General features: G+C 44.5%; 1 protein-coding gene across 5 annotated transcripts in view; it reads right to left on the reverse strand.

Moving 5' to 3' along the window:
- gli2 (GLI family zinc finger 2) overlaps positions 1–21458 on the reverse strand; it is a 447759-nt gene that overhangs the window by 119927 nt on the left and 306374 nt on the right. For all 5 annotated transcript variants that reach the window (XM_033024822.1, XM_033024823.1, XM_033024826.1 and 2 more), the window contains one exon: positions 4039–4250. In XM_033024822.1, the coding sequence (XP_032880713.1) occupies positions 4039–4250 (212 nt within the window). The remainder of the gene's footprint in view (positions 1–4038; positions 4251–21458) is intronic.

Consider the following 21458-nt stretch of genomic DNA (forward strand, 5'->3'; position numbering starts at 1 on the left):
ATATTAACCCCAGAGGGTCTGGAGGAGCTCCCTCCAGAACTCCCACCTCCAACAAGACACAACAGGATTCCTGTGTTTTCCACTCATTCAGAAAAGCTCTCAGGTTCCGGTGGGCCTGGCTCATTGCTCTTGATGTGGTCACACAATGGTGGCTTTTACAATGTTGACTGCCTAATCACAATCTAATTGCCAAGAGAGGAGTAATGACTTAACCCTGTAGCTGCATTATGAACACAGCAATTTTCATCGCACACTTCAGAAAATAACTTGAAGATATGCAGAGAAAAGCTTTGAATAACCCGCTGAATGTTCAGTGTTAGAGAGATGATATGCTTATTTGAATTTGGACCGTGTTGGGAACCAGCGGAATCACGCCTCAAGTGGAGTCACGTCTCACGTGATGTTTCAAGAGAGAGCTAGATAGGGCTCTTAAAAATAGCAGAGTCAGGGGATATGGGGAGAAGGCAGGAACGGGGTACTGATTGGGGATGATCAGCCATGATCCCATTGAAAGGCGGTGCTGGCTCGAAGGGTCGAATGGCCTACTCCTGCAACTATTGTCTATTGAATCACAAATCATGTTTGGAATCAGTTTAACTTGGCACCTTGTTTCCCACTAACGTTGTGGGCCGAAAAGCTGGAGTTAGGCAGCATCTCTGGAGAAAAGGAATAGGTGACATTTTGGGTCTAAGATGCTATGACTATAACTCTTCCCTCTTCTTCATAGGCCTCACCTTCGTTCCCCTCCGCCCCCACCACAACGAGTGCTGGGTCCGCCACTTCTTTCACACCTTCTTACACAGTGCTATGTCACGTTTCACCCAGAATGGCCAACGAGGTGACAGTATAAGAGGTTAACCTTTTAAGACCGAGTTGAATTTGTGAATTTTTGGAATTCTCTGTCATGGGGCTGTGGACACCCAGTTGCCGGTTATATTCAAGGCCGAAATGGATAGATCTTCTGACACTTAGGGAGATGGTGCTGGGCAGAGACATGGCCTAGTGGCAGAGCAAGCTTGAAAGGTGAAATGTCGCAATTCATGCTTCTACTTTCTATGTTACGTGATCTTTCTACTATCAGCACTTAATATTAAGGCACACGGAATGATAAACAAGTCATGCTGCAGCTTTATAAGACTTTGACTAGCCTGCATTTGGAGTTGTGCGTGCTGCTCTGGTCAACCGCTTATGGGAAGGATGTGGAGGCTTTGGTGCAGCAGAGGTTTACACAGAATGCTGCCTGGATTACAGGGCCTGGTCCTGTGCTTGATGTTCACTTTCTCTCCCCTTTCAACATGACAAAGGGATTGTTCCATTCACAACTCCATGGTCATAGAGTCATAGAGTGATACAGTGTGGAAACTTGCCCACACGGGCCAACATGTCCTCACTAAACTAGTCCCACCTGCCTGTGTTTGGTCCATATTCCTCCAAACCTGTCCTATCCATGCACCTGTCTAACTGCTTCTTAAACATTGAGATAGTCCCAGCCTCAACTACCTCCTCTGGCAGCTTGTTCCATACATACACCACCCTTTGTGTGAAAAAGTTACCCCTCAGATTCCTATTAAATCATTTCCCCTTCACCTTGAACCCATATCCTATGGTCCTAGATTCCCCTACTCTGGGCAATAGACTCCATGCATCTACCCGATCTATTGCTCTCATGATTTTATACAGCTCTATAAGATCACCCCTCATCCTCCCGCGCTCCAGGGAATAGGGACCCAGCCTGCTCAACCTCTCCCTATAACTCACACCTTCTAGTCCTGGCAACATCCTCATAAATCTTCTCTGTACCCTTTCCCGCTTGACAACATCTTTCCTATAACATGATGCCTAGATCTGAACACAATACTCTAAATGCGGTCTCACCAACGTATTATACAACTGCAACATGACCTCCCAACATCTATGCTCAAAATAGAACTTCTGTATTCTCTTCCATTCCTGCCTCGTGCTCACCACTCTATAGGTCATTCATACAACCATTAATGCAACACCAGTCTTTTCTCCTCTTCCATTCCCAACAACTGTGAATCCAAACGGTCTTCCCAGGTGAAGCAGCTATTCATTTGCACTTCTTCCAGTCTGGTGTACTGATCTTGACATTCACACTGTGGCCCCCTCTATACTAGAGAATAAAACTCACATTTGGCGATTGTTTTGTGTAGCATCGGTGCCCATTCTACAGGAGTGACCCAGTTGCCTGCTGATTTAATGCAATATCCTGCTTCTTCTCAGACCTTTCTGTCTCTGGCCTTCTGCATTGTTACAGTGAGGCCCATCGTGAACAACATCTTCCGACTGGGCATGTTGCAGCCTGAAGGACTCAACGCCAAATTCTACAACTTTAGGACACACTTTTCATCTGTTTGCATGAGAAACAGCCATCTCTGACTGTTATCATTTTGGCTCAGGTTTTCCTTCACCCTCCCTGTATGGTCTGGCCTGCTGAGCAAGACCCACACCTTATCATTAGTAGCACAACACACAGTCAAAGAAGCCTATCTTCACTGTCTCTTAACTACCACATCAGGTCAGCAAACCTCACCCCACAATGTATGACAATGATTTGTTCATTCATTCTACAGGGATAAGACAGATTTAGAGGGATATGGGCCAAGTGCAGGCAGCTGGGAGGCCAAAGGGCCTGTTTCCATGCTGTAAGACTCTATGACTATAACTCTTCCCTCACCTTCTCCCCTACCTCAATGCACCGTCAACCTCTTTCTCAGTTCTGATAATTATACCTCAGATAGCTGTTTCTCTTTCCACAGATGCTGCCTGACCTCTTGAGCATTTGTTTATTCTCCGGCATCCACAGTCTTTCTTGATATTTTTAGACCTACCCATGTGGTTGACCCTGAAATGATCTAGTTAGCCACTGACTTCAAGAGCAATTAAGGATGGATGTTAAATGCTGATTTGCCAATTATGCCCATAGAATGAGAACAAATTAAATATTGGAGCGTAGTTTAGGGATACAGCCTGGAAACAGGCTCTTGGACCACTGAGTACGCGTTGACCAACAATCCTCCGTACACTCATTCTATGTTATCTCAGCTTTGCATCCTACGCACTAGAGGTGATTTATAGAAGCCAGTTAACTTACAAACCTGCACGTCTTTGGAATGTGGGAGGAAACTGTCATTAAAAGTAGGCATGCAGGTGCAGCAGGCAGTGAAGAAAGCGAATGGTATGTTAGCCTTCATAGCAAATGGATTTGAGTATAGGAGCAGGGAGGTTCTACTGCAGTTGTACAGGGTCTTGGTGAGACCACGCCTGGAGTATTGCGTACAGTTTTGGTCTCCTAATCTGAGGAAAGACATTCTTGCCATAGAGGGAGTACAGAGAAGGTTCACCAGACTGATTCCTGGGATGTCAGGACTTTCATATGAAGAAAGACTGGATAGACTCGGCTTGTACTCGCTAGAATTTAGAAGATTGAGGGGGGATCTTATAGAAACTTACAAAATTCTTAAGGGGTTGGACAGGCTAGATGCAGGAAGATTGTTCCCGATGTTGGGGAATCCAGAACAAGGGGTCACAGTTTAAGGATAAGGGGGAAATCTTTTAGGACCGAGATGAGGAAAACATTTTTCACACAGAGAGTGGTGAATCTCTGGAATTCTCTGCCACAGAAGGTAGTTGAGGCCAGTTCATTGGCTATATTTAAGAGGGAGTTAGATGTGGCCCTTGTGGCTAAAGGGATCAGGGTGTATGGAGAGAAGGCAGGTACAGGATACTGAGTTGGATGATCAGCCATGATCATATTGAATGGCGGTGCAGGCTCGAAGGGCCGAATGGCCTACTCCTGCACCTATTTTCTATGTTTCTAAAGTGCTGGAATAACTCAATGGGTCAGGCAGCATCTGTGGAGAGAGGGAATGGGTGATGTTTGGGGTCTGAAGAAGGGTCCTGACCCGAAACATCATGCTTTTTCTCCAGAGATGCTGCCTGACCCGCTGAGTTACTGCGGCACTTTGCGTCTATTTTAGACAGAGATACTTGGATAAAGAAAGCAGCGAGGCTTACCGTCAGCTGGACTCAGGCCTCTTGCAGCGGAGATCATGGACAGCGTGGGGCTACCGTGCATGGTCCTCAGGTAATGCTCCATGTGGTGCGGGTTGACGTACGGATGGGGCGGGCTGAAGGGGGACTCCCCTGTCCCTGCTGGGTTCCGGTGAGGAGACAGCCGGATGAGGGAGATGTCCGAGAAGACGGGACTTCCGGCCAAGGCGGGGGGCCTGAGGAGACAGAAGCAAAATATTCCTTAAAGATCACTCAGTTTTGCTTATCTTACGACCGTCAAGGAGCCTGTAAATAGAATTTTTTATTAATTTAATTTATTTATTAATAAAAAGCAAGTGTGAAACAGCATACAAGAAACAAAACAAGAATATTTATAAAGTGTCATAAACAATATCTATAAATAAATGAAATCGTATGTGTCCGAAAAGGAGCAGTTCAGAAATCAGTTCAAGTGCGTGGCAGGGAGATGAATGCGATCGAAGGTACACAAAAATGCTGGAGAAACTCAGCGGGTGCAGCAGCATCTATGGAGTGAAGGAAATAGGTAACGTTTCGGGACGAAACCCTTCTTCAGGAATGATGAAAGAGATCTACTGGTTTATGTGCAATGCTGCTTAACATCCCGACTTATCGTTCTGTCTCAAACTACAATGTGCCACACAACTCCACCTTGGTACAACGCTGGCTGAAGCGGGCTGGAGCAAAAAGCCAACTCGAAGCTCAATGTTAAATTCTGCTTGAGCGAGATTTCAGGTCGGTATTTCTTAAGTAGACAAGAGGCTGAGTTTCCACTGTGGACTAACTAAGTAAATTCATATTTACATTGTGCATCTTGATTCAAAGCAGCTGGAAATGTGGAACAAAGGTCAGTGGTTTACTGTTGCAGAGTAATGTCATTCCTCGCACAACGCCGAGTGCATGGTTCTTTCATGTTTCTCCCCCCACAGCTTCACTTACAAATGGTCACGTTTTTGAAAACTCCTCTTTGAGAAGGACATTGACATCTTGCCAGGAAAAATACCAACATGAAAGTGGCGCCGCTGATGACTAAAGCAGTACTGAAATAACAGTACTTGGAGGTATTGTCACCAGCTGAACATTGAAAAAATGCATTAAGGTAGATAAATCCCCAGGACCTGATCAAATGTATCCAAGAACATTGTAGGAAGCTGGGGAAGAAATTGTGGGGCCACTGACAGACATCATTGTGTCATCAATAGCTGCGGATGAGACACTAGAAGATTGGAGAATGGCAAATGTGGTGCCTCAATCTAAGGAAAAAACCAAGGACTAATTAGAAATAGTCGGGCTGGTTTTGTGCATGGAAAATCATGTCTCACCAATTTGACTCAGTTTTTTTTTTAAAGAGGTTAACAATACGATCGATGGGGACAGTGTGGTAGATGTTATTTACATAGACTTTAGCAAGTCCTTTGACAACTACTCGCACATAGTAGACTGGTCCAGATGGTTAGATTGCATGGAATCCAGAGAGAACTAGCCGCTTAGATACAACATTTTCAGACTTGAGGCATGTAACAAGTGGTGTACCACGGTGTTAGGCCTACTTTTGTTCGTTATTTACTTTAACAATTTGGACGTAAATGTTGGTGGCATGGTTAGTAAGTTTTTGGATAACACTAAAATCAGTTGTATAGTGGCTAGTAAAGAAGGCTATCTAGAATTTAAGCAACAGCCTAATTTGGTTATAGTTTAGACATACAGTGTGGAGACAGGCCCTTTGGCCCACCGAGTCTGCGCCGACTAACGATCCCCATACATTAACACTATCCTACGCACACTAGGGACAATTTAGTTTATACCGAGTCAATTAACCTACAAGCCTATACATCCTTGGAGTGTGTGAGGAAACCGAATATCTCGGAGAAAACTCACGCAGGTCACGGGGAGAACGTACAAACTCCATACAAACAGCACCCGTAGTCAGGATCGAACTCGGGTCTCAGGCGCTGCAAGGCAGCAACTCTACCACTGTGCCGCCCAACTGTGCCAATGGGCCGAGGAATGGCAGGCGGTGTTTAAATTGTATTGAATTTTGTAAATTGCTTCTAATGTGTAGGGAGGGGAGGCGAAAGTGGGATAACTTTAGAACTAGTGTAAACAGGTGATGGGTGGTCAGCGTGGACTCAGTGGGCTGAAGTGCTGGATCTCTAAACTAAACTAAACTAAACTCAAATGAAACCATTCAGTTATCGGTGGTGCTCTCACTACGCCAAAGTCCGTCCGATGAACACAGAATCAGAAGTTTACTTGCAATGATTGACCAAAACAAAACCCAAGTCATCAGTCTGACAGAAGGATTTCAAAAGCAACAGGTAGCAGAAACACTTAAATTCACAGGCAAATCATGCAGAAAAGACACACACTTCCTCTGCTGCTAATGGAGCCTGGTCGAAGTGATCAGACAGCCTTGTCCCTTTCTGGTGCTTTATGGAAGAAAAGGGCTGATGTGTGCACATTTTCCCTGGTGAACACTGTTCACCGTTAATAGTTGGGTGTGGTTTCTTGCCACCTTTTATAGCAGACCAACTTTAATTTGGCTTTAATTAAACCAAGGTGTGCATGTTTCAATGCAGAATTGAAAGCTGAAGGGTACTTCTAGTGATTTATACTAATGCTCAATCTTAAAGAGTTTAGCAGGGTTTCTTATAAAGAACTTCAGTTATTTGGCTTCCTTCATCTGGAGAGAGACGTGAGGCTATTGCCAGCTGTGCACTGGGTGCCTGCACGAGTTCAGGTTGCCAGTTAATGCCGTGCATTCTGTTTCACGCTGAATCTTAACGTGCTGGGATGATTACACAGTGGTTGATAATCATGTATGTGTCAAGTGCTGGTGAACTTTATTCCCGACGGAACAGTCGCTGCTGTAGTGCGGGATAATACAACAGTTAATGTGGGCGCAGCAATGTCTCATCAAAAAAGCAATGTGTTGGAAGGAACTGCAGATTAAAAAAACAGACACAAGGTGCTGGAGTAACTCAGTGGTTCAGGCAGCATCTCTGGTGAACCTGGATGTTTCAGGTTGGGAGGCTTCTTCAGACTGGTTTTGGCAGTGGATAGGAAGCTGGAAGAGAGGAGGGCGGGGCAAAGCTTGGCAAGTGATAGTTGGAAGCTAGAAAATCTGCAGTTCTTTACTTTTGCAAACTGTCTGTAGCCAATGGTCACTGCCTTGAGTGTAATTAGATACCTTAAGCCTTTCATGACTTCAATCTCTTGTTCCTGGATGCTCTTTAAAGCTTCACCAGTGCAATAGGCCATAGCGTAGGTACCCCACCAATCTGACTTTAGCTGTAATCCCTTTTACAAGGCTGCTGCATGCCCTCAAGCCATGTCTACCCCACAGGGTTTTTCCTCTTTACCAAATAACTAAAGGGCCGGTCCCACGAGCATGCGACTCCATGCGGCGACCTAACGTGGTCGCTTGAGCCATACGGCCTCGCAGGGCCGGTACCACTTCGATCGCCGGAGCCGTATGGAGTTGTGCGGAGCTGGTCCTGACATCGCGCGGGGCTCTGAAAAACTGACTGTTCAAAAATTCCACAGCCGCCACAACACCGTACGCACCGCCTCGACGGGCGTGCGCAGCGTCTTGACGCCATACGTCACGCGCGAACTTCCCGCGGACTTCGCTCGAACTTCACGTCACTCACTCGACCCCCGTTTCCGGTTTGGTCGCGCTCGCCGCATGCAGGCGCATGCTGGTGGGACCGGCTCTGTACGGGGATCACTCGACCTCCGCGCGGCCCCCGCTTCCGGGTTGGTCGCGCTTGCCGCATGTAGGTTGCATGCTCGTGGGACAGGCCCTTAACTGCTTGGAATCAGCAAGATTAGCAGCACCAGCAATTTGACCAATATCGTACCAAGGAAACTGATTAGGACCCTCACCATTACTGGTCAAGGCCCGGCCAAATTATGATGGAGATATAAAAGATCCCCCTTCGTGTTCACCCCCTTTAACTTGACAATAGACAATATGTGCAGGAGTAGGTCATTCGGCCCTTCGAGCCAGCACTGCCATTCAAAGTGATCATGGCTGATCACATGACTTCCCCCCTTTTTGCAACTTTCTTCAGGTTATGGCATTTCCGACTTTGGCCAACGGAAAACAAATGGCGAGGGCGGTACGGTGGTGCAGCAGTAGAGATGCTGCCTTACAGCGCGAAAGACCCCGGGTTCGATCCTGACTATGGGTGCTGTCTGTACGGAATTTGTACGTTCTTCCCGTGATCGCGTGCGTTTTCTCTGAGATCTTCGGTTTCCTCCCACACTCCAAAGACCTACAGGTTTGTAGATTAATTGGCTTGGTATAAATGTAAATTGTCCCTAGAGTGCATCGCATTAGTGTGCGGGGATTGCTAGTTGGTGCAGACTCGGTGGGCCGAAGGGCCAGTTTTCACACTGTATCTCTAAACTAAACTAAATAGCTCGCAAGCAGATTTTCAATAGTAGGATATTGTGCAATAGCAATCTCCTTGGTTTAATTGCTAACACTAAACAGGATATAAAGTGATTTAAACTTTCAACATAATATTCTAGTTTTCATAGAGACATATGAGAATGCAGATGCTGGAATCTTGAGCAAAAAAGCACAGTGCTGGAATAACTCGGCAGGTCGGGCAGCATTTGTGGAGGGAATGGACAGACAATGTTTTGGGCCAGGTTACTTTGTCAGACCGATGGGATAGTGGAAGTTGGTAAAGAGAGGCAGGGATGAGGCAAAGCCTGACAAGTAATAGGTGGATTCAGGTGTCGAGTGTTGATTAACAGATGGATGGAGATAGTAACAAAGGCTGTAGATGAAAGAGACAAAAGGGTGGGACTCGGAATAGGGATGGATGGAGGATTAGGAGGAAGGGAAGTGGGATGAAAATGAGCAGGATATTTGGGGGATTTACTTAAAAGTGGAGAATTTATTGTTCATACTACTGGGTTGTGGGCTACCAAGGCATAATATGAAGTGATGTTCTTCCAGTTTGCATGCGGGCCTTGCTCCGGCAGTAGAGGAGGCCACATGCAAACTCGCTTGCCAGGCTTTGCCCCATCCTTACCTCTCCTCAACAGCTTTCTCACCCCTACTCCATCTGTCTGAAGAAGGGACCCGATCCGAAACGTTGTCTGTCTATTTCTCTCCACAGCTGCTGACTGACACTCAACTCCAGTCCCACCTGCGATTTGTTTTTAATCCTAGTTTCCTTACTTTGTCAGGCTCTGGCAAAAGATTGTGGAAATTAATTCTGGCTCTCTCGCCACAGATGCTGACTGACATGTTGAGTATTTTCAGCATGTTCCATTTTTATTTGCAATGTCCTCGATTTGTGTTTTGAGATCACAACACATGTCTTGGTTGCCCTATATACCCGTTCACAAGTTATAGGCATACATTTAGGCCATTCGGCCCATTTAATCATGGCAGAGCTCTGCCTCCTAATTCCATTTTCCTGCCTATTTTCCTTCCTCCAGAAGTTCTGCACTATTATGGCCTGATTACCCAGTATTATTGATGACAAATTTATTGTATTGTTATCTATTCATTCATATGTTCCAGGAGCAGAATTAGGCCATTCGGCCCATTTGGTCTACTCCGCCATTCAATCATGGCTGATCTATCTTTCCCTCTCAACCCCATTCTCCTGCCTTCGCCCCATAACCCCTGACACCCGTACTAATCAAGATTCTGTGAGTGCCCGCCTTAAAAATATTAATTGACTTGGCCTCCACAGCCATCTGTGGCCATGAATTCCACAGATTCACCACCCTCTGACCAAATAAATTTCTTCCTATCTCCGTTCTAAAGGTATGTCATTTTATTCTTGTCCTACACTCTACCACTAGTAAAAACATCCACAGGTGAATCGAGGTCCAGAGGACATGGGTTTAAGGTGAAGGGGGAAATCAATTAATAGGAATCTGAGGGGTAACTTTTTCACACAAAGTGTGGTGGGTGTATGGAACAAGCTGCCAGAGGATGCAGTTGAGGCTGGGATTATCCCAACGTTTAAGAAACAGTTATACAGGTACATGAACAGGACAGGTTTGGAGGGATATGGACTAAATGCAGGCAGGTGGGACCAGTGTAGCTGGGACATGTTGGCCAGTGTGGGCAAGATGGGCCGAAGGGCCTGTTTCCACACTGTATCACCCTATGACTCTATGCTCTTCATGTTCACTCTAACTAGGCCTTTCACTATTCGGTAAGTTTCAATGAGGTCCCCCCCTCATCCTTCAAAATCCAGTGAGTACTCGCCCAGTGCCTTCAAACGCTCATCATATGTTAATGATGTTCATCATCTTCATGTGTTGTTGCATTAACGGGGCTGGTAAGCAGCCACAAGTAAGAGTAGCCGGTATATATTACAATTAAACATTTCTGACTCTTGCCTCATTATTCATAGGCTTGCCTTCTTCAATTTAAACGCTGCCACTATTTGAAGGGTGCCTCCTCCTGATCTTAGCAGAAGCCCACAGCATGTGCTGTGTCAGGCTAAGCACATCAATAATAGAATTCACACACTGGAAGCTCTTACTTTACAGCTGCCAGAGAGAGCCTGTCTTTTAAAGTGATGCAGAGGTTGTATCACAACCTTGATGTGAAGGCATCATGTGAAGATGATGAAAATCACTCATGTTTTTCTACACCGTAGACTGGCCATTTAGTAAAGAACCATGCCCTCTTTCCCAAGGCTAAGTGTGAGGACTGATACAAAATGACAGAGACTTTGGGCGCATTTCCAAACTGTCGGGACATTCCGTGGATGTGTACAAGATGTTCTACCAATCAGTGGTAGCCAGTGCCATCTCCTTCGCTGCCGTGTGCTGGGGCAGCAGGGTGAAGGCTGCGGACGCCAATAGGATCAACAAATTCATCTGGAAGGCTGGCTCCGTCCAGGGGGCGGAGTTGGATTCATGGGAGGTGGTCTTGGAGGGGAGGATGCTCCTCAAAAGTGCGGAGCATCTTGGACAATACAGCTCACCCCCTCCATGACACACTGGTCAACCTGAGGAGTACCTTCAGCGACAGACTGGTTCCACCAAAATGCATGACAGAACGCCACAGGAGATCCTTCTTCCCTGTGGCTATCAAACTGTACAACTCCTCCCCCTTCCGTCATGGAGTAGACTGACTCCCCCCCCCCCCCCCCCCCCCCTCCCCAACTCCTCCCCAATCTTTGCACATCCCCAATCCTTTCCACTCGTCACTTTAATTTCATGTTTCAAGTATTTTGTGTTTTATGACTGTTGGCAGATCACTTTCCCTCCTGGGATAAATAAAGTTCTATCGTATCGTATCGTGTGTGCGCGCACTGCATTTTAAGAGATCTGTTGTCAAGGTGGATTTGGGATTTCAGTGTCACCGTAGGGCGTAACTCAACCCGCATGGCAAGCAGAAATGAACAGATGGGGTCAGATTAAGAAGGATTAAATGAATCAGTTTAAAAACTGTCAGCAAATCCATTTAAACGTAGAAACTGTAGAACCATGGAAAAATGAAACTGAGCACTAGAAAGCAAAGCCAAAAAAATAAAAGGGAATTTTGAACAGATTTAGAGCATTCAATTTGAATTGAGAAGCACGAAACTAGAAACAGCTTTTGAAATAGTACACACTCCCACCGGTCCCCACTTTCCAGATGCTGGATGGCTCCACAGCACTTCCATACTTCATGGCTTCCCTCTGATATCTCATCAAGTTATCCATTTTCCATGTATGGACTTAATTAAATTTCACAGGGGTGTTTCGTTGTGTGCGGGGTGAAGGAAAGCATACAAGTGAATTCCATTCCTGCCCTGAACCAACATCCTTTAGACTTTAGAGGTACAGCGTGGAAACAGGCCCTTTGGCCCACCAGGTCCACGCGGACCAGCGATCACCCTGTACACTAGCACCGCCCTACATGCTATGAACAATTTGCAGAAGTCAATTAGCCTACAAACGTGCATGTTTTTGGACTGTGGAGGAAACCGGAGCATTCACGTGGTCACAGGGAGAACATGCAAACTCCGTACAGACAGCACCCATAGTCAGGATCGAACCCGGGCCTACGGTGCTGCAAGGCAGAAAATCTACCATTGCACCACTGCACCAGCAGAGGCCACAAGCCAATGATCAATCACAAGCCTGGTCTCCCCATCTTCTCTGTTTAACGACATTGACTCAAAGTGCAGCATCCCAAATATTGGTCGGATGAGATCATTCGTTCATCCTTGGGACATGGGTGTGAACAATTTGACCAGCATTTATTGCCCGTTACTAAGAGTATCCACTTTGAGCCCTTAGTTCTCCATTTCAGAGGGCAATTGAGAGTTAACTACATTGCTGTGGGTCTCGAGTTGTGTAACTGCCAAACATAGTGAGGAAAGTTGATTTTCTTCCTTGAAGACCACTAGTGAATCAGATGGTCTTTTACAAGAATTTGCTTGTTTTTTTTTACTGAGACCAGTTTTGCAATTAACTGAATTTAAAACTCCAGGAATAACACCTCATCTTCTGACTAGGCAAAAGGGCCATACACACTCAATATCAAGTTGACGTTGAGGTGATGAACACTTCCAGCATTTCCTGCATTCCAGATAATTATTCTGCATTTACACCTCTTTTAGACTTTGCAATTGCCATGCAATTTTAACCCCCCTTTTTTTAATCATTTAATCTCTCCTGCTGACATTGGAGAACTTTCCTTTGGCTTTTCTTTCTATTCCCCCTGGATCTGGACCAAACCATCCATCACACCAGATGTGAAGCAAGTCCATCAGCCTGAAACTTTTCGTTCTGTCTTTCTACATGTGTTGATTGACCGACTGAGTATCCCCAACATCTCCTACTTTTATTCCACATTTCCAATATCTGCTGCCTTTTGTGCTTGAATCACTTTGGTTACGATACAATATGGTACGTCAGAAATTTATTTATCCCAGGAGGAAAATTGATCTGCCAACAGTCATAAATACACAAAATACATGAAACATGAAATTAACACGACGAGTGGAAAGGATGAGGGCGGCAATAGAGTATCACAAGGCTCAAAACATTTTAAAACCCACTTACAGCTGTTGTCATGACTATTTGGGCATCAGCTTAACAAACACGACTAAACTTCAGCAGGAGAGGACATATTTTGCATTGAAATCCAACTTTTAGCCCTGAATTAAACTGCCCAATGCTAAGAGGGTTAATTTGAACACAATCAGGACAGAAAACAAATGCATAATCCAACCACTATCTTTGTTTTTAATCTTAATAAACTTTTAACATGAATTAATCACCATGAATAAATCGAAGTCCGTTTCCCTACTGCAAACAAGAGCTCTTTGATTCAAAATGCATTTATTTACTTAAAGAGACTGGCACTTTGCCAGGTCTGTACCATTTTATTTCTTGCTATTGTTTGACTTGGCACATAAATTCTTGTCTGGCAATGAGAAAATAAAAAGAGATTTAAAAAAAAAGCTATTGACAATTTAAGTGCTTTGTCCACTAACAGCCTCTCGTCTTCCTAAGTGTCTCGACACACATGCAAAGAAAACCTACTTTTTTCCCTTGTTCGATAGACAATTAGACAGATTAAAAGAGGATACTTTGAATTGTTGCAAAGTGTTATCGGCCACAATCAAACGGCCTAAGCTACTGTCATAAGGGGAAAGGCAGGGAGAAGAGTCAGGGAGAAAATTCATTGTTTTTAATTTGTCAAAACATGACAACATCCTTAGCGAATCTTTCCTTCGTTTTGTTTTGGCTGACTAAGTAATGAGCAAAATTGAGCAAGAATAGGTTATAATAAATTCATTGTGTCCTCTCTGAAACTCTTCTTTCATTTTTGATCCTCGCATTGACAATTATCCAATTAGTCATTCAATAATACTTGTCTCACACATGTTGACATCGCTGCCACCCTCCAGTACAAATCTTGTGAATGAGAATCAGTGCTGTTGTACGCTGGCGATTTTATGAATGACAGGGCAGGAAGGAGGCTTAATTAAGTTTCCAGCGGCAGATACCTCTCAAAGGGAACAGCCCCCTGCATGTGGTATGCTTTCTATTCCTGATCAGCGCTGTTGCATAACCTTTCACAGTAAACGGCGGGTTAGTAATATGTCCTGCTACACACACCCTGCTAGCCCTCACCTCGACTGCACACCGAGACAAGACAATTGACCTGCCCTCAGTGCAATCTCTCTCGGCGTCAATGAATGAGACAGACCTGGCTCACGTCCCACGACAGGAACTTGCCTCCAGCCCCAACACAGGCGCTCGCTTCCTTTTCCCACAAATAAAAAAGTGTGGGATTTGCATTCACATCAACCAGCAGTCTGGGAGAATATTCAGCTCAGGCCAGGTTTAATACCAAGATGACACCTTATTTGCACACCAGCGCTGGGAGGTTTTCAACCAATTGTTAAATTACTTTCCGTGTCTGTAATTGCTAGCTAAGCACAAGGAGGATAAATATTGGAGCCAAAACGTTCAATGTCTTAAATAGAAAAGGCAAGTATTGACAGCAAACAATATCAAAGCTTATTTTACGTGCACTCTTAAATATTTAAATTGGCCATCGCAATTCATGTCTGTTTAAATAAAATCTCGACTTTAAAGTAAAAGAGGTTGTTTTGTACAGCGTTAGTACTGGTTCAGAATTCACTAAATTGCACTTATATCTTTAACTGGCCTAAATGGAGCTTTAACAATAGAGCCTCAATTATCCACATTCCTGTCCTTGTACCTTCAATTACCCACAGTTTTCATGGGGATTTGAGTTTAATTTAGTCCAGGCAAGTTTAAATGCAATTGAACATTGTAAAATTGCCTTTTGAAGGATTTTGGTTCTGGGTTTAGGCTCCAGATGGCTAAAAGGCAACAAGTTCTGTTTATTGGAATGTTTGAAACAGTCAAGCACCCATAAGTACTTCACTGGCGCATTGTAATACAAAAAAAAAAGTCATATTAAAGCTAAAGAGTGAAAACGCACACCTCCAGGTTCAGGGACATTTTTTCCCCATCTGTTATCAGGCAAACAAACCATCCAACCAACAACTAGAGAGCAGTCCTGAACTACAATCTACTGGAAGAACAGCATCTCATATTTCGCTTAGACAGCTTACAGCCTAGTGGTATGAATATTGATTTCTCTAACTTCAAACAACCCTGGCATTCCCTCTCTCTCTATCCCTCCCCTACCCAAGTCGCACCAGCTTCTCGTTATCACCCAACATACAGCTAACAATGGCCTGTTCCCTTTATCATCGTTATGATTTTGCATATCTTTTACTCATTGCTCTTTATCTCTCTACATCACCGTCTATATCTCTCGTTTTCCCTTTTTCCTAACTAGTCTGAAGAAGGGTCTCGACCCGAAACGCCACCCATTCCTTCTCCCCAGAGATGCTGCATGTCCCACTGAGCTACTCCAGCTTTTTGTGTCTACCTACTATCTACACCATTGGAGACCCTCGGACTATCTTTGATCGGACTTTACTGGTTTTATCTTGCACTAAATGTTACTTTATTCCCTTTCCCATCTATCTGTACACTATGGATGACTCGATTGTAATTATGTATTGCATTGCCACTGACTGGGTAGCACCCTACAAAAGCTTTTCACTGTACCTTGGTACACATGACAATTAACTAAACTTAACTGAACACAAAATTGTTAATTATTATAAATCATGAGAAAACGATTGGAGTACAAAGGAATCGGAGTAGAATGATCAAGCTTTTCACTGTCTGGGGTGGGTCCCTTGGTTCGTTTATTTGGCTTGGAATCAAGACATCAAAAATCAAAGCTACCGTACAATTTATGAATGCTTCTCAATTTAAACTGCAAAAAAAAACAAATATCTCATCTGCACCTAATTAGATTTAACTAAATTGTCTACATTTCTTTAATTAACACTAAAATATTAATTTAAGAGAAAAGAAATGCAACTATGTAACAATAAAAATTGTCGGAAACCAAAAAATGGGGAGAGGATGAAAGGACGTAGAATTGTCTCAGAGTTTGTCATAACTTTGCCAGCCTTTGGAAATTATGTAGCATCTCCCAGAAAGGCTGTATGGAATATTCTCCAATTATTTTCAAGAACCTTAGATGCACATATTATTACTTAATAGGAATTAAATTGCTTCAGATTACTTTTAATTTCCGAAACTGATACTCTGGTATAAACGCATTATAAATTTGGGTGGCACAGAGGCTCAGCTGGTAGAGCTACTACCTCACAGCACCAGACTTGATCATGACATCAGGTGCTATGTGGAGTTTGCACGTTCTCCCTGTGATCAAATGGGTTTCCTCTGGGTGCTCCAGTTTTCCCCCACATCCCAAAGACGTGCAGGTTTGTAGGTTAATTGACCTCTGTAAATTCCCCCCAGTGTGTTCAGAGAAACATAGAAACATAGAAAATAGGTGCAGGAGTAGGCCATTCGGCCCTTCGAGCCTGCACCGCCATTCAATATGATCATGGCTAATCATCCAACTCAGTATCCTGTACCTGCCTTCTCACCATACTCCCTCTTAAATATAGCCAATGAACTGGCCTCAACTACCTTCTGTGGCAGAGAATTCCACAGATTCACCACTCTCTATGTAAAAAATGGTTTTCTCATCTCGGTCCTAAACGACTCCCCCTTATCCTTAAACTGTGACCCCTTGTTCTGGACTTCCCCAACATCGGGAATAATCTTCCTGCATCTAGCCTGTCCAACCCCTTAAGAGTTTTGTAATAAGATCCCCCCTCAATCTTCTAAATAGAGCGGATTAGAAAGTGGGAAAACAGCGAGCTAGTGACCGATGGTCGGCGTGGACTTGGTGGGCCGAGGGGCCTGTTTCCACGCTGCATCTTTCATTCAATTCTTTCCTCTTTCCTTGATCAAAGTTGCTGAAGCCAAACACAACAATAAAAGAAATAGGAGGAGTAGGCCATTGGCTTCTTCTGCCAGCTCCAACATACAAAAAGACCAATGTTGATTTTTTCTCTGAACTATCCTTAGATTCACTTCGTATCCAAAAATCTGTTGATCTCAGTTTCGAATCTACTCAATGACAGCTGCTCTGAACCCTACTGAGAATTTCAAAAGCTTTCCCTATCTCCTGTACTTGTGTCAGGCTTGATTGTACTCGTGTACAGTATGATTTGACTGGATAGCTTGCAAGGTTTTGCACTGCATCTTGGCACATGGAATGGAAATAAACCACACCAAACCAATACAGGCTGAAGGAATGTCTTCTCATGACCCCATGTTCTAGACACCTCAGGTCAGAGGAAGCATCCGCACTGCGTCCACACTATCAAGCTCCACGGGAATGTTTGTATGAGATCACCACGTTCCACCAAACTCAAGGAAGTAAAGACTGGAGATAAACACAAAATGCTGGAGTAACTCAGCAGGACAGGTAGCATCTCTGGATAGAAGGAATGGGTGATGTTTTGGGTCGAGACCCTTCTTCAGACTGTGAGTCGAGGAAGAGATAGACATCGGGATAAGGAAGGGCAAGGTGTGAAAAAGAGACATCAAAGAAGATGCAGATCAAGGCAAATGCAGAGTAGACCATTGTTAGCTAGGAGAAGGTGACAACGAAGCATACAGGGATAAAAATTAATTGAGGGGGACAGTCAGACTGGTCGGAGAACTAGGAATGGGGAGGGATGGAGAGATGGAAAGCAAGGGTTACTTGAAGTTAGAGAAGTCAATATTCATACCGCTGGGGTGTAGGATGCCCAAGCAAAATATGAGGTGCTGGCCTCACTCTGACAATGGAGGAGGTCCAGGACAGAAAGGTCAGTGTGGGAATGGGAGAGGGAGTTAAAGTGTTTAGCAACCGAGAGATCAGGTAGGTTTAGGCAGACTAAGCAGGGAAGTTTAGCGAAACGATCGCCGAGCGTGCATTTGATCTCGCCGATATCCAGCAGTCCACACCTGGTGTACTTTATCGCTCCTTAAGGCAACCCATTCATCCATTTTACTGCATTCGTGTCATCCCCAGCCCATCACCCCTATGGGCCTGTCCCACTTTGGTGATTTTTCAGGCAACTGCCGGTGACTGTCAAGTTGCCGGCAGTCGCCTGAAAATCCGGTAACTGGAACGGCGACTGTCAGAGTGGAACCCACACACACAAACACATCGCTTCCTTCTCCAGCCCATTATGCAGGCGGGGGACAGGGCTAGAGGGGGTAGCGCTGTCTGAGTGAAATTCACACGGTGCAAAGCCAATGTGATACAGACGCACACCGCGAGGAACAGCAAAGGTTGGCGCTGTAATTAAGAAGCTAAAAAGCACAGTGCATGGCAAGTCCTTTAAAAGAGGGGGGGAAAGGAGGGAGAAGGAGTGGAGACAACTTTTAAGAAGCCAGAGATACACGGCTGTGAAGCTCGGCGGACATTTAACATTACCGGTCGGTTATCCTTGGTTCTGAAAATTACTGCTTACGTTTTTTTCCCAATGAGCCAACGAAATTCACCGGTCAGCACCGTCTACAACCTACGAGAACCATCGACCTCCTGGCAACCCACTAGGACCTCCTGGCGACCCACCTACGGCACGAGAATTCTCGCTACTCTCCATGGCGGCTTCATTCTAGTCGCCGCTACATTTTCAACGTTGAAAAATTTGAGCCGACCATAATGAGGCCGCGACTAGTTCCCAGAATGCGGGAACTCCTCACGACCATGAAGGCGACTCCCCGGCAACCACCCTCGAACATGTTGGTGATCATGTGGAGACTGAATAGTCTCCTGCAGTAGCCTAAAACGTCGCTGAAGTGGGACAGGCCCATTAGAGACAACAAGCACTGTTAATAATGACAGGAGACGCAATACTGCACAAAGTAAACACTTGAATGTAACTGTTTTATTTGTTACATACCTCTAATTAAACTATAAAGAGTAGGGGTTGTACAATGCAAATTAACTGCTGTCATTTAATATGCTCTGGTTAAAGTATTTGACAATCTGGGTAAAGAGCTTAACCTCGTCATTCACTGCTCAACTTTATTGCTCTTATCAGTCTATTTAAAACACAGAGTTTAACCACAAATGTTTACTAACTGTCTTTCCTGTTTGCTGATCATTATAGGACAAGGTATGCCTGTTAAAAAAAATCAGCAAAAATCACTTTCACTGAGCTGTTGAGATACAGATACTGTAACTAATAGGTGGCAATTCAACACTGCCTTCTGAAAGGATTATGCCTAGAAAGTATTCCTCTGCTTGGCTTTCTCCACTGCCTACTGATAGATGTGTTGCTTTGCAGCCTCATGACCTCATTCAAGTGGCATTCATCATGCAGAGCCGTGCCAGATACCGTCAGGAGGATATCTCACTATGGGTGCATTATCAAGCCCAATCCTGCCTTTGTTGATATTCGATAACATATTTTCCAGCACAGATCACAGAATGGTAATCAAGATCGTTAAGGTGAGTTAACTTTTCTCTCTTCCTCTACCCAAAGGCTAGTGCCAGCTCCTTCATTTTTGCCTAACTTAGACCAGTTAACATGACCCTCATTATAGTTCACTGATGATTATTTTGAAATAGAGATGTGGCCTGACCCGCCGAGTTGCTCCAGAACGTTGTGTCTATCTCTGGTATAAACCAGCATCTGTAGTTCTTTGTGTAGGGAGGAACTGCAGTTGGTGGTTTAAACCAAAGACAGACACAAAAAGCCAGAGTAACTCAGCGGGTTAGGCAGCATCTCTGGTGAAAAGGAATAGGCAACGTGTCAACTCGTTATCACCTATCCCACAGCCCACAATGGACCATTGTGGGCTCCACATGTATTTGATTATCATTACTTTCTGCATATTTTCCATTCATTTGTACTAAGTACCGTCTATATCTCTCGTTCCCCTTTCCCTTGATTCTAAAGAAGAGTCTCCACCCGAAACGTCACCTATTCCTATTCTGACCCGCTGAGTTACTCCAGCTTTCTCTGTCTGTCAGCAGTTCTTTTTTCCTACTAAGGTGACACTGACTTAGCTGGGAGGGAAAGTCTCATTGCTTTTTTGATTGCGTTTGCGTTACTGATCTTTAACACTCACGCTCCTTTACATTCGCATCTCGCTCTTGCTCGCCACACATGAAGCATCAAACTCCACAAATCTGTCGTCTTGAATTTGAAAAATAAAAACAAGCCTAATTAATGTCCTGAGTGATTATCCAGATTAACACTGCACTGCAGACTGACTCCATTCATCTAGCTTCAGATATTATCTTGCCCGTGTATATTATGTGAAACACTCATAATACACAGCCCGCTGACCTTCTCTCTGGCACAGCTACAAGAATCCTCATTCCATAGATTAATTTTTTCCAAAAGTCAATTAATTTACTTCCCTCCCACTCCTAATTTAAATAATCCAACCATGTAAATCGTTGTGTAGAAAGGAACTGCAGATGTCAATTAATACCGAAGAAAGGCACAAAGTGCTGGAGTAACTCAGCAGGTCAGGCAGCATCTCTGGAGAAAAAGTATGGGTGACGTTTTGGGGCGGAACTTTTTTTCAGTCTATACTGTTCTATGTTCTTTACTGATAGGAGCAGAATTGGGCTATTCGGCCCATCAAGTCTCCTCCGCCATTTAATCATGGCTGATCTATCTGTCGTGGAGGGGAATCAATCTCTGCCTTAAAAATAACCATTGACTGGGCCTCCACAGCCTTCTGTGGCAATGAATTCCACAGATTCATCACCCTCTGACAAAAAAAAAATTCCTCCTCATCTTCCTAAAGATACGTCCTTTTATTCTGAGGCTATGGCCTTTGGTCCTAGACTCTCCCACTAGTGGAAACATCCTCTCCACATTGATGTGAAACCACACCTTAACACAACATATATTGATACGTCCTGTTGATTTGATATTGATGCTCTGTCGTTAACAGAGTGCAGCGGATCATCGGGACAGAGCTACCAGCCTTGGAGGGCATCTACCTCACGCGGTGCCTCAGGAAGGCCCTCAGCATCCATAAGGACTCATCACACCCCTGCCACGGTCTGTTTCAACTACTTCCCTCCGGCAGACGTTACAAGGCCTTCTACGCCCGAACCTCTAGACTCAGGAACAGTTTCATCCCAGGAGCTATAGCGGCTCTGAACCGGCCCTAATGAGTGCCCCCCCCACCCACTCCCTTTGGACAGTCTCCCTCAGATGGTCACGTCAATCAATTCAGCTTGTTTATTTATGTATTGTATTTATTTACCTTTCTTGTACATCAGTGGAGCTGCACACTAAATCTCGTTGCACTGACGTGCAATGACAATAAAAGATATTATTATTATTATTATATTATTATTGCAAAATTGGGTCCGTTTGAAATGCTGGAGCAGATATGTTGTGAACAAAGTTGGTTGCACAACGTCCGAGAGCATGGAAACATGTCCTCCATGTCCACATCAGTCTTCAAGTGCAATT

Source organism: Amblyraja radiata, chromosome 7 (genome assembly GCF_010909765.2).
Source record: "Amblyraja radiata isolate CabotCenter1 chromosome 7, sAmbRad1.1.pri, whole genome shotgun sequence".
Taxonomy (NCBI): domain Eukaryota; kingdom Metazoa; phylum Chordata; class Chondrichthyes; order Rajiformes; family Rajidae; genus Amblyraja; species Amblyraja radiata.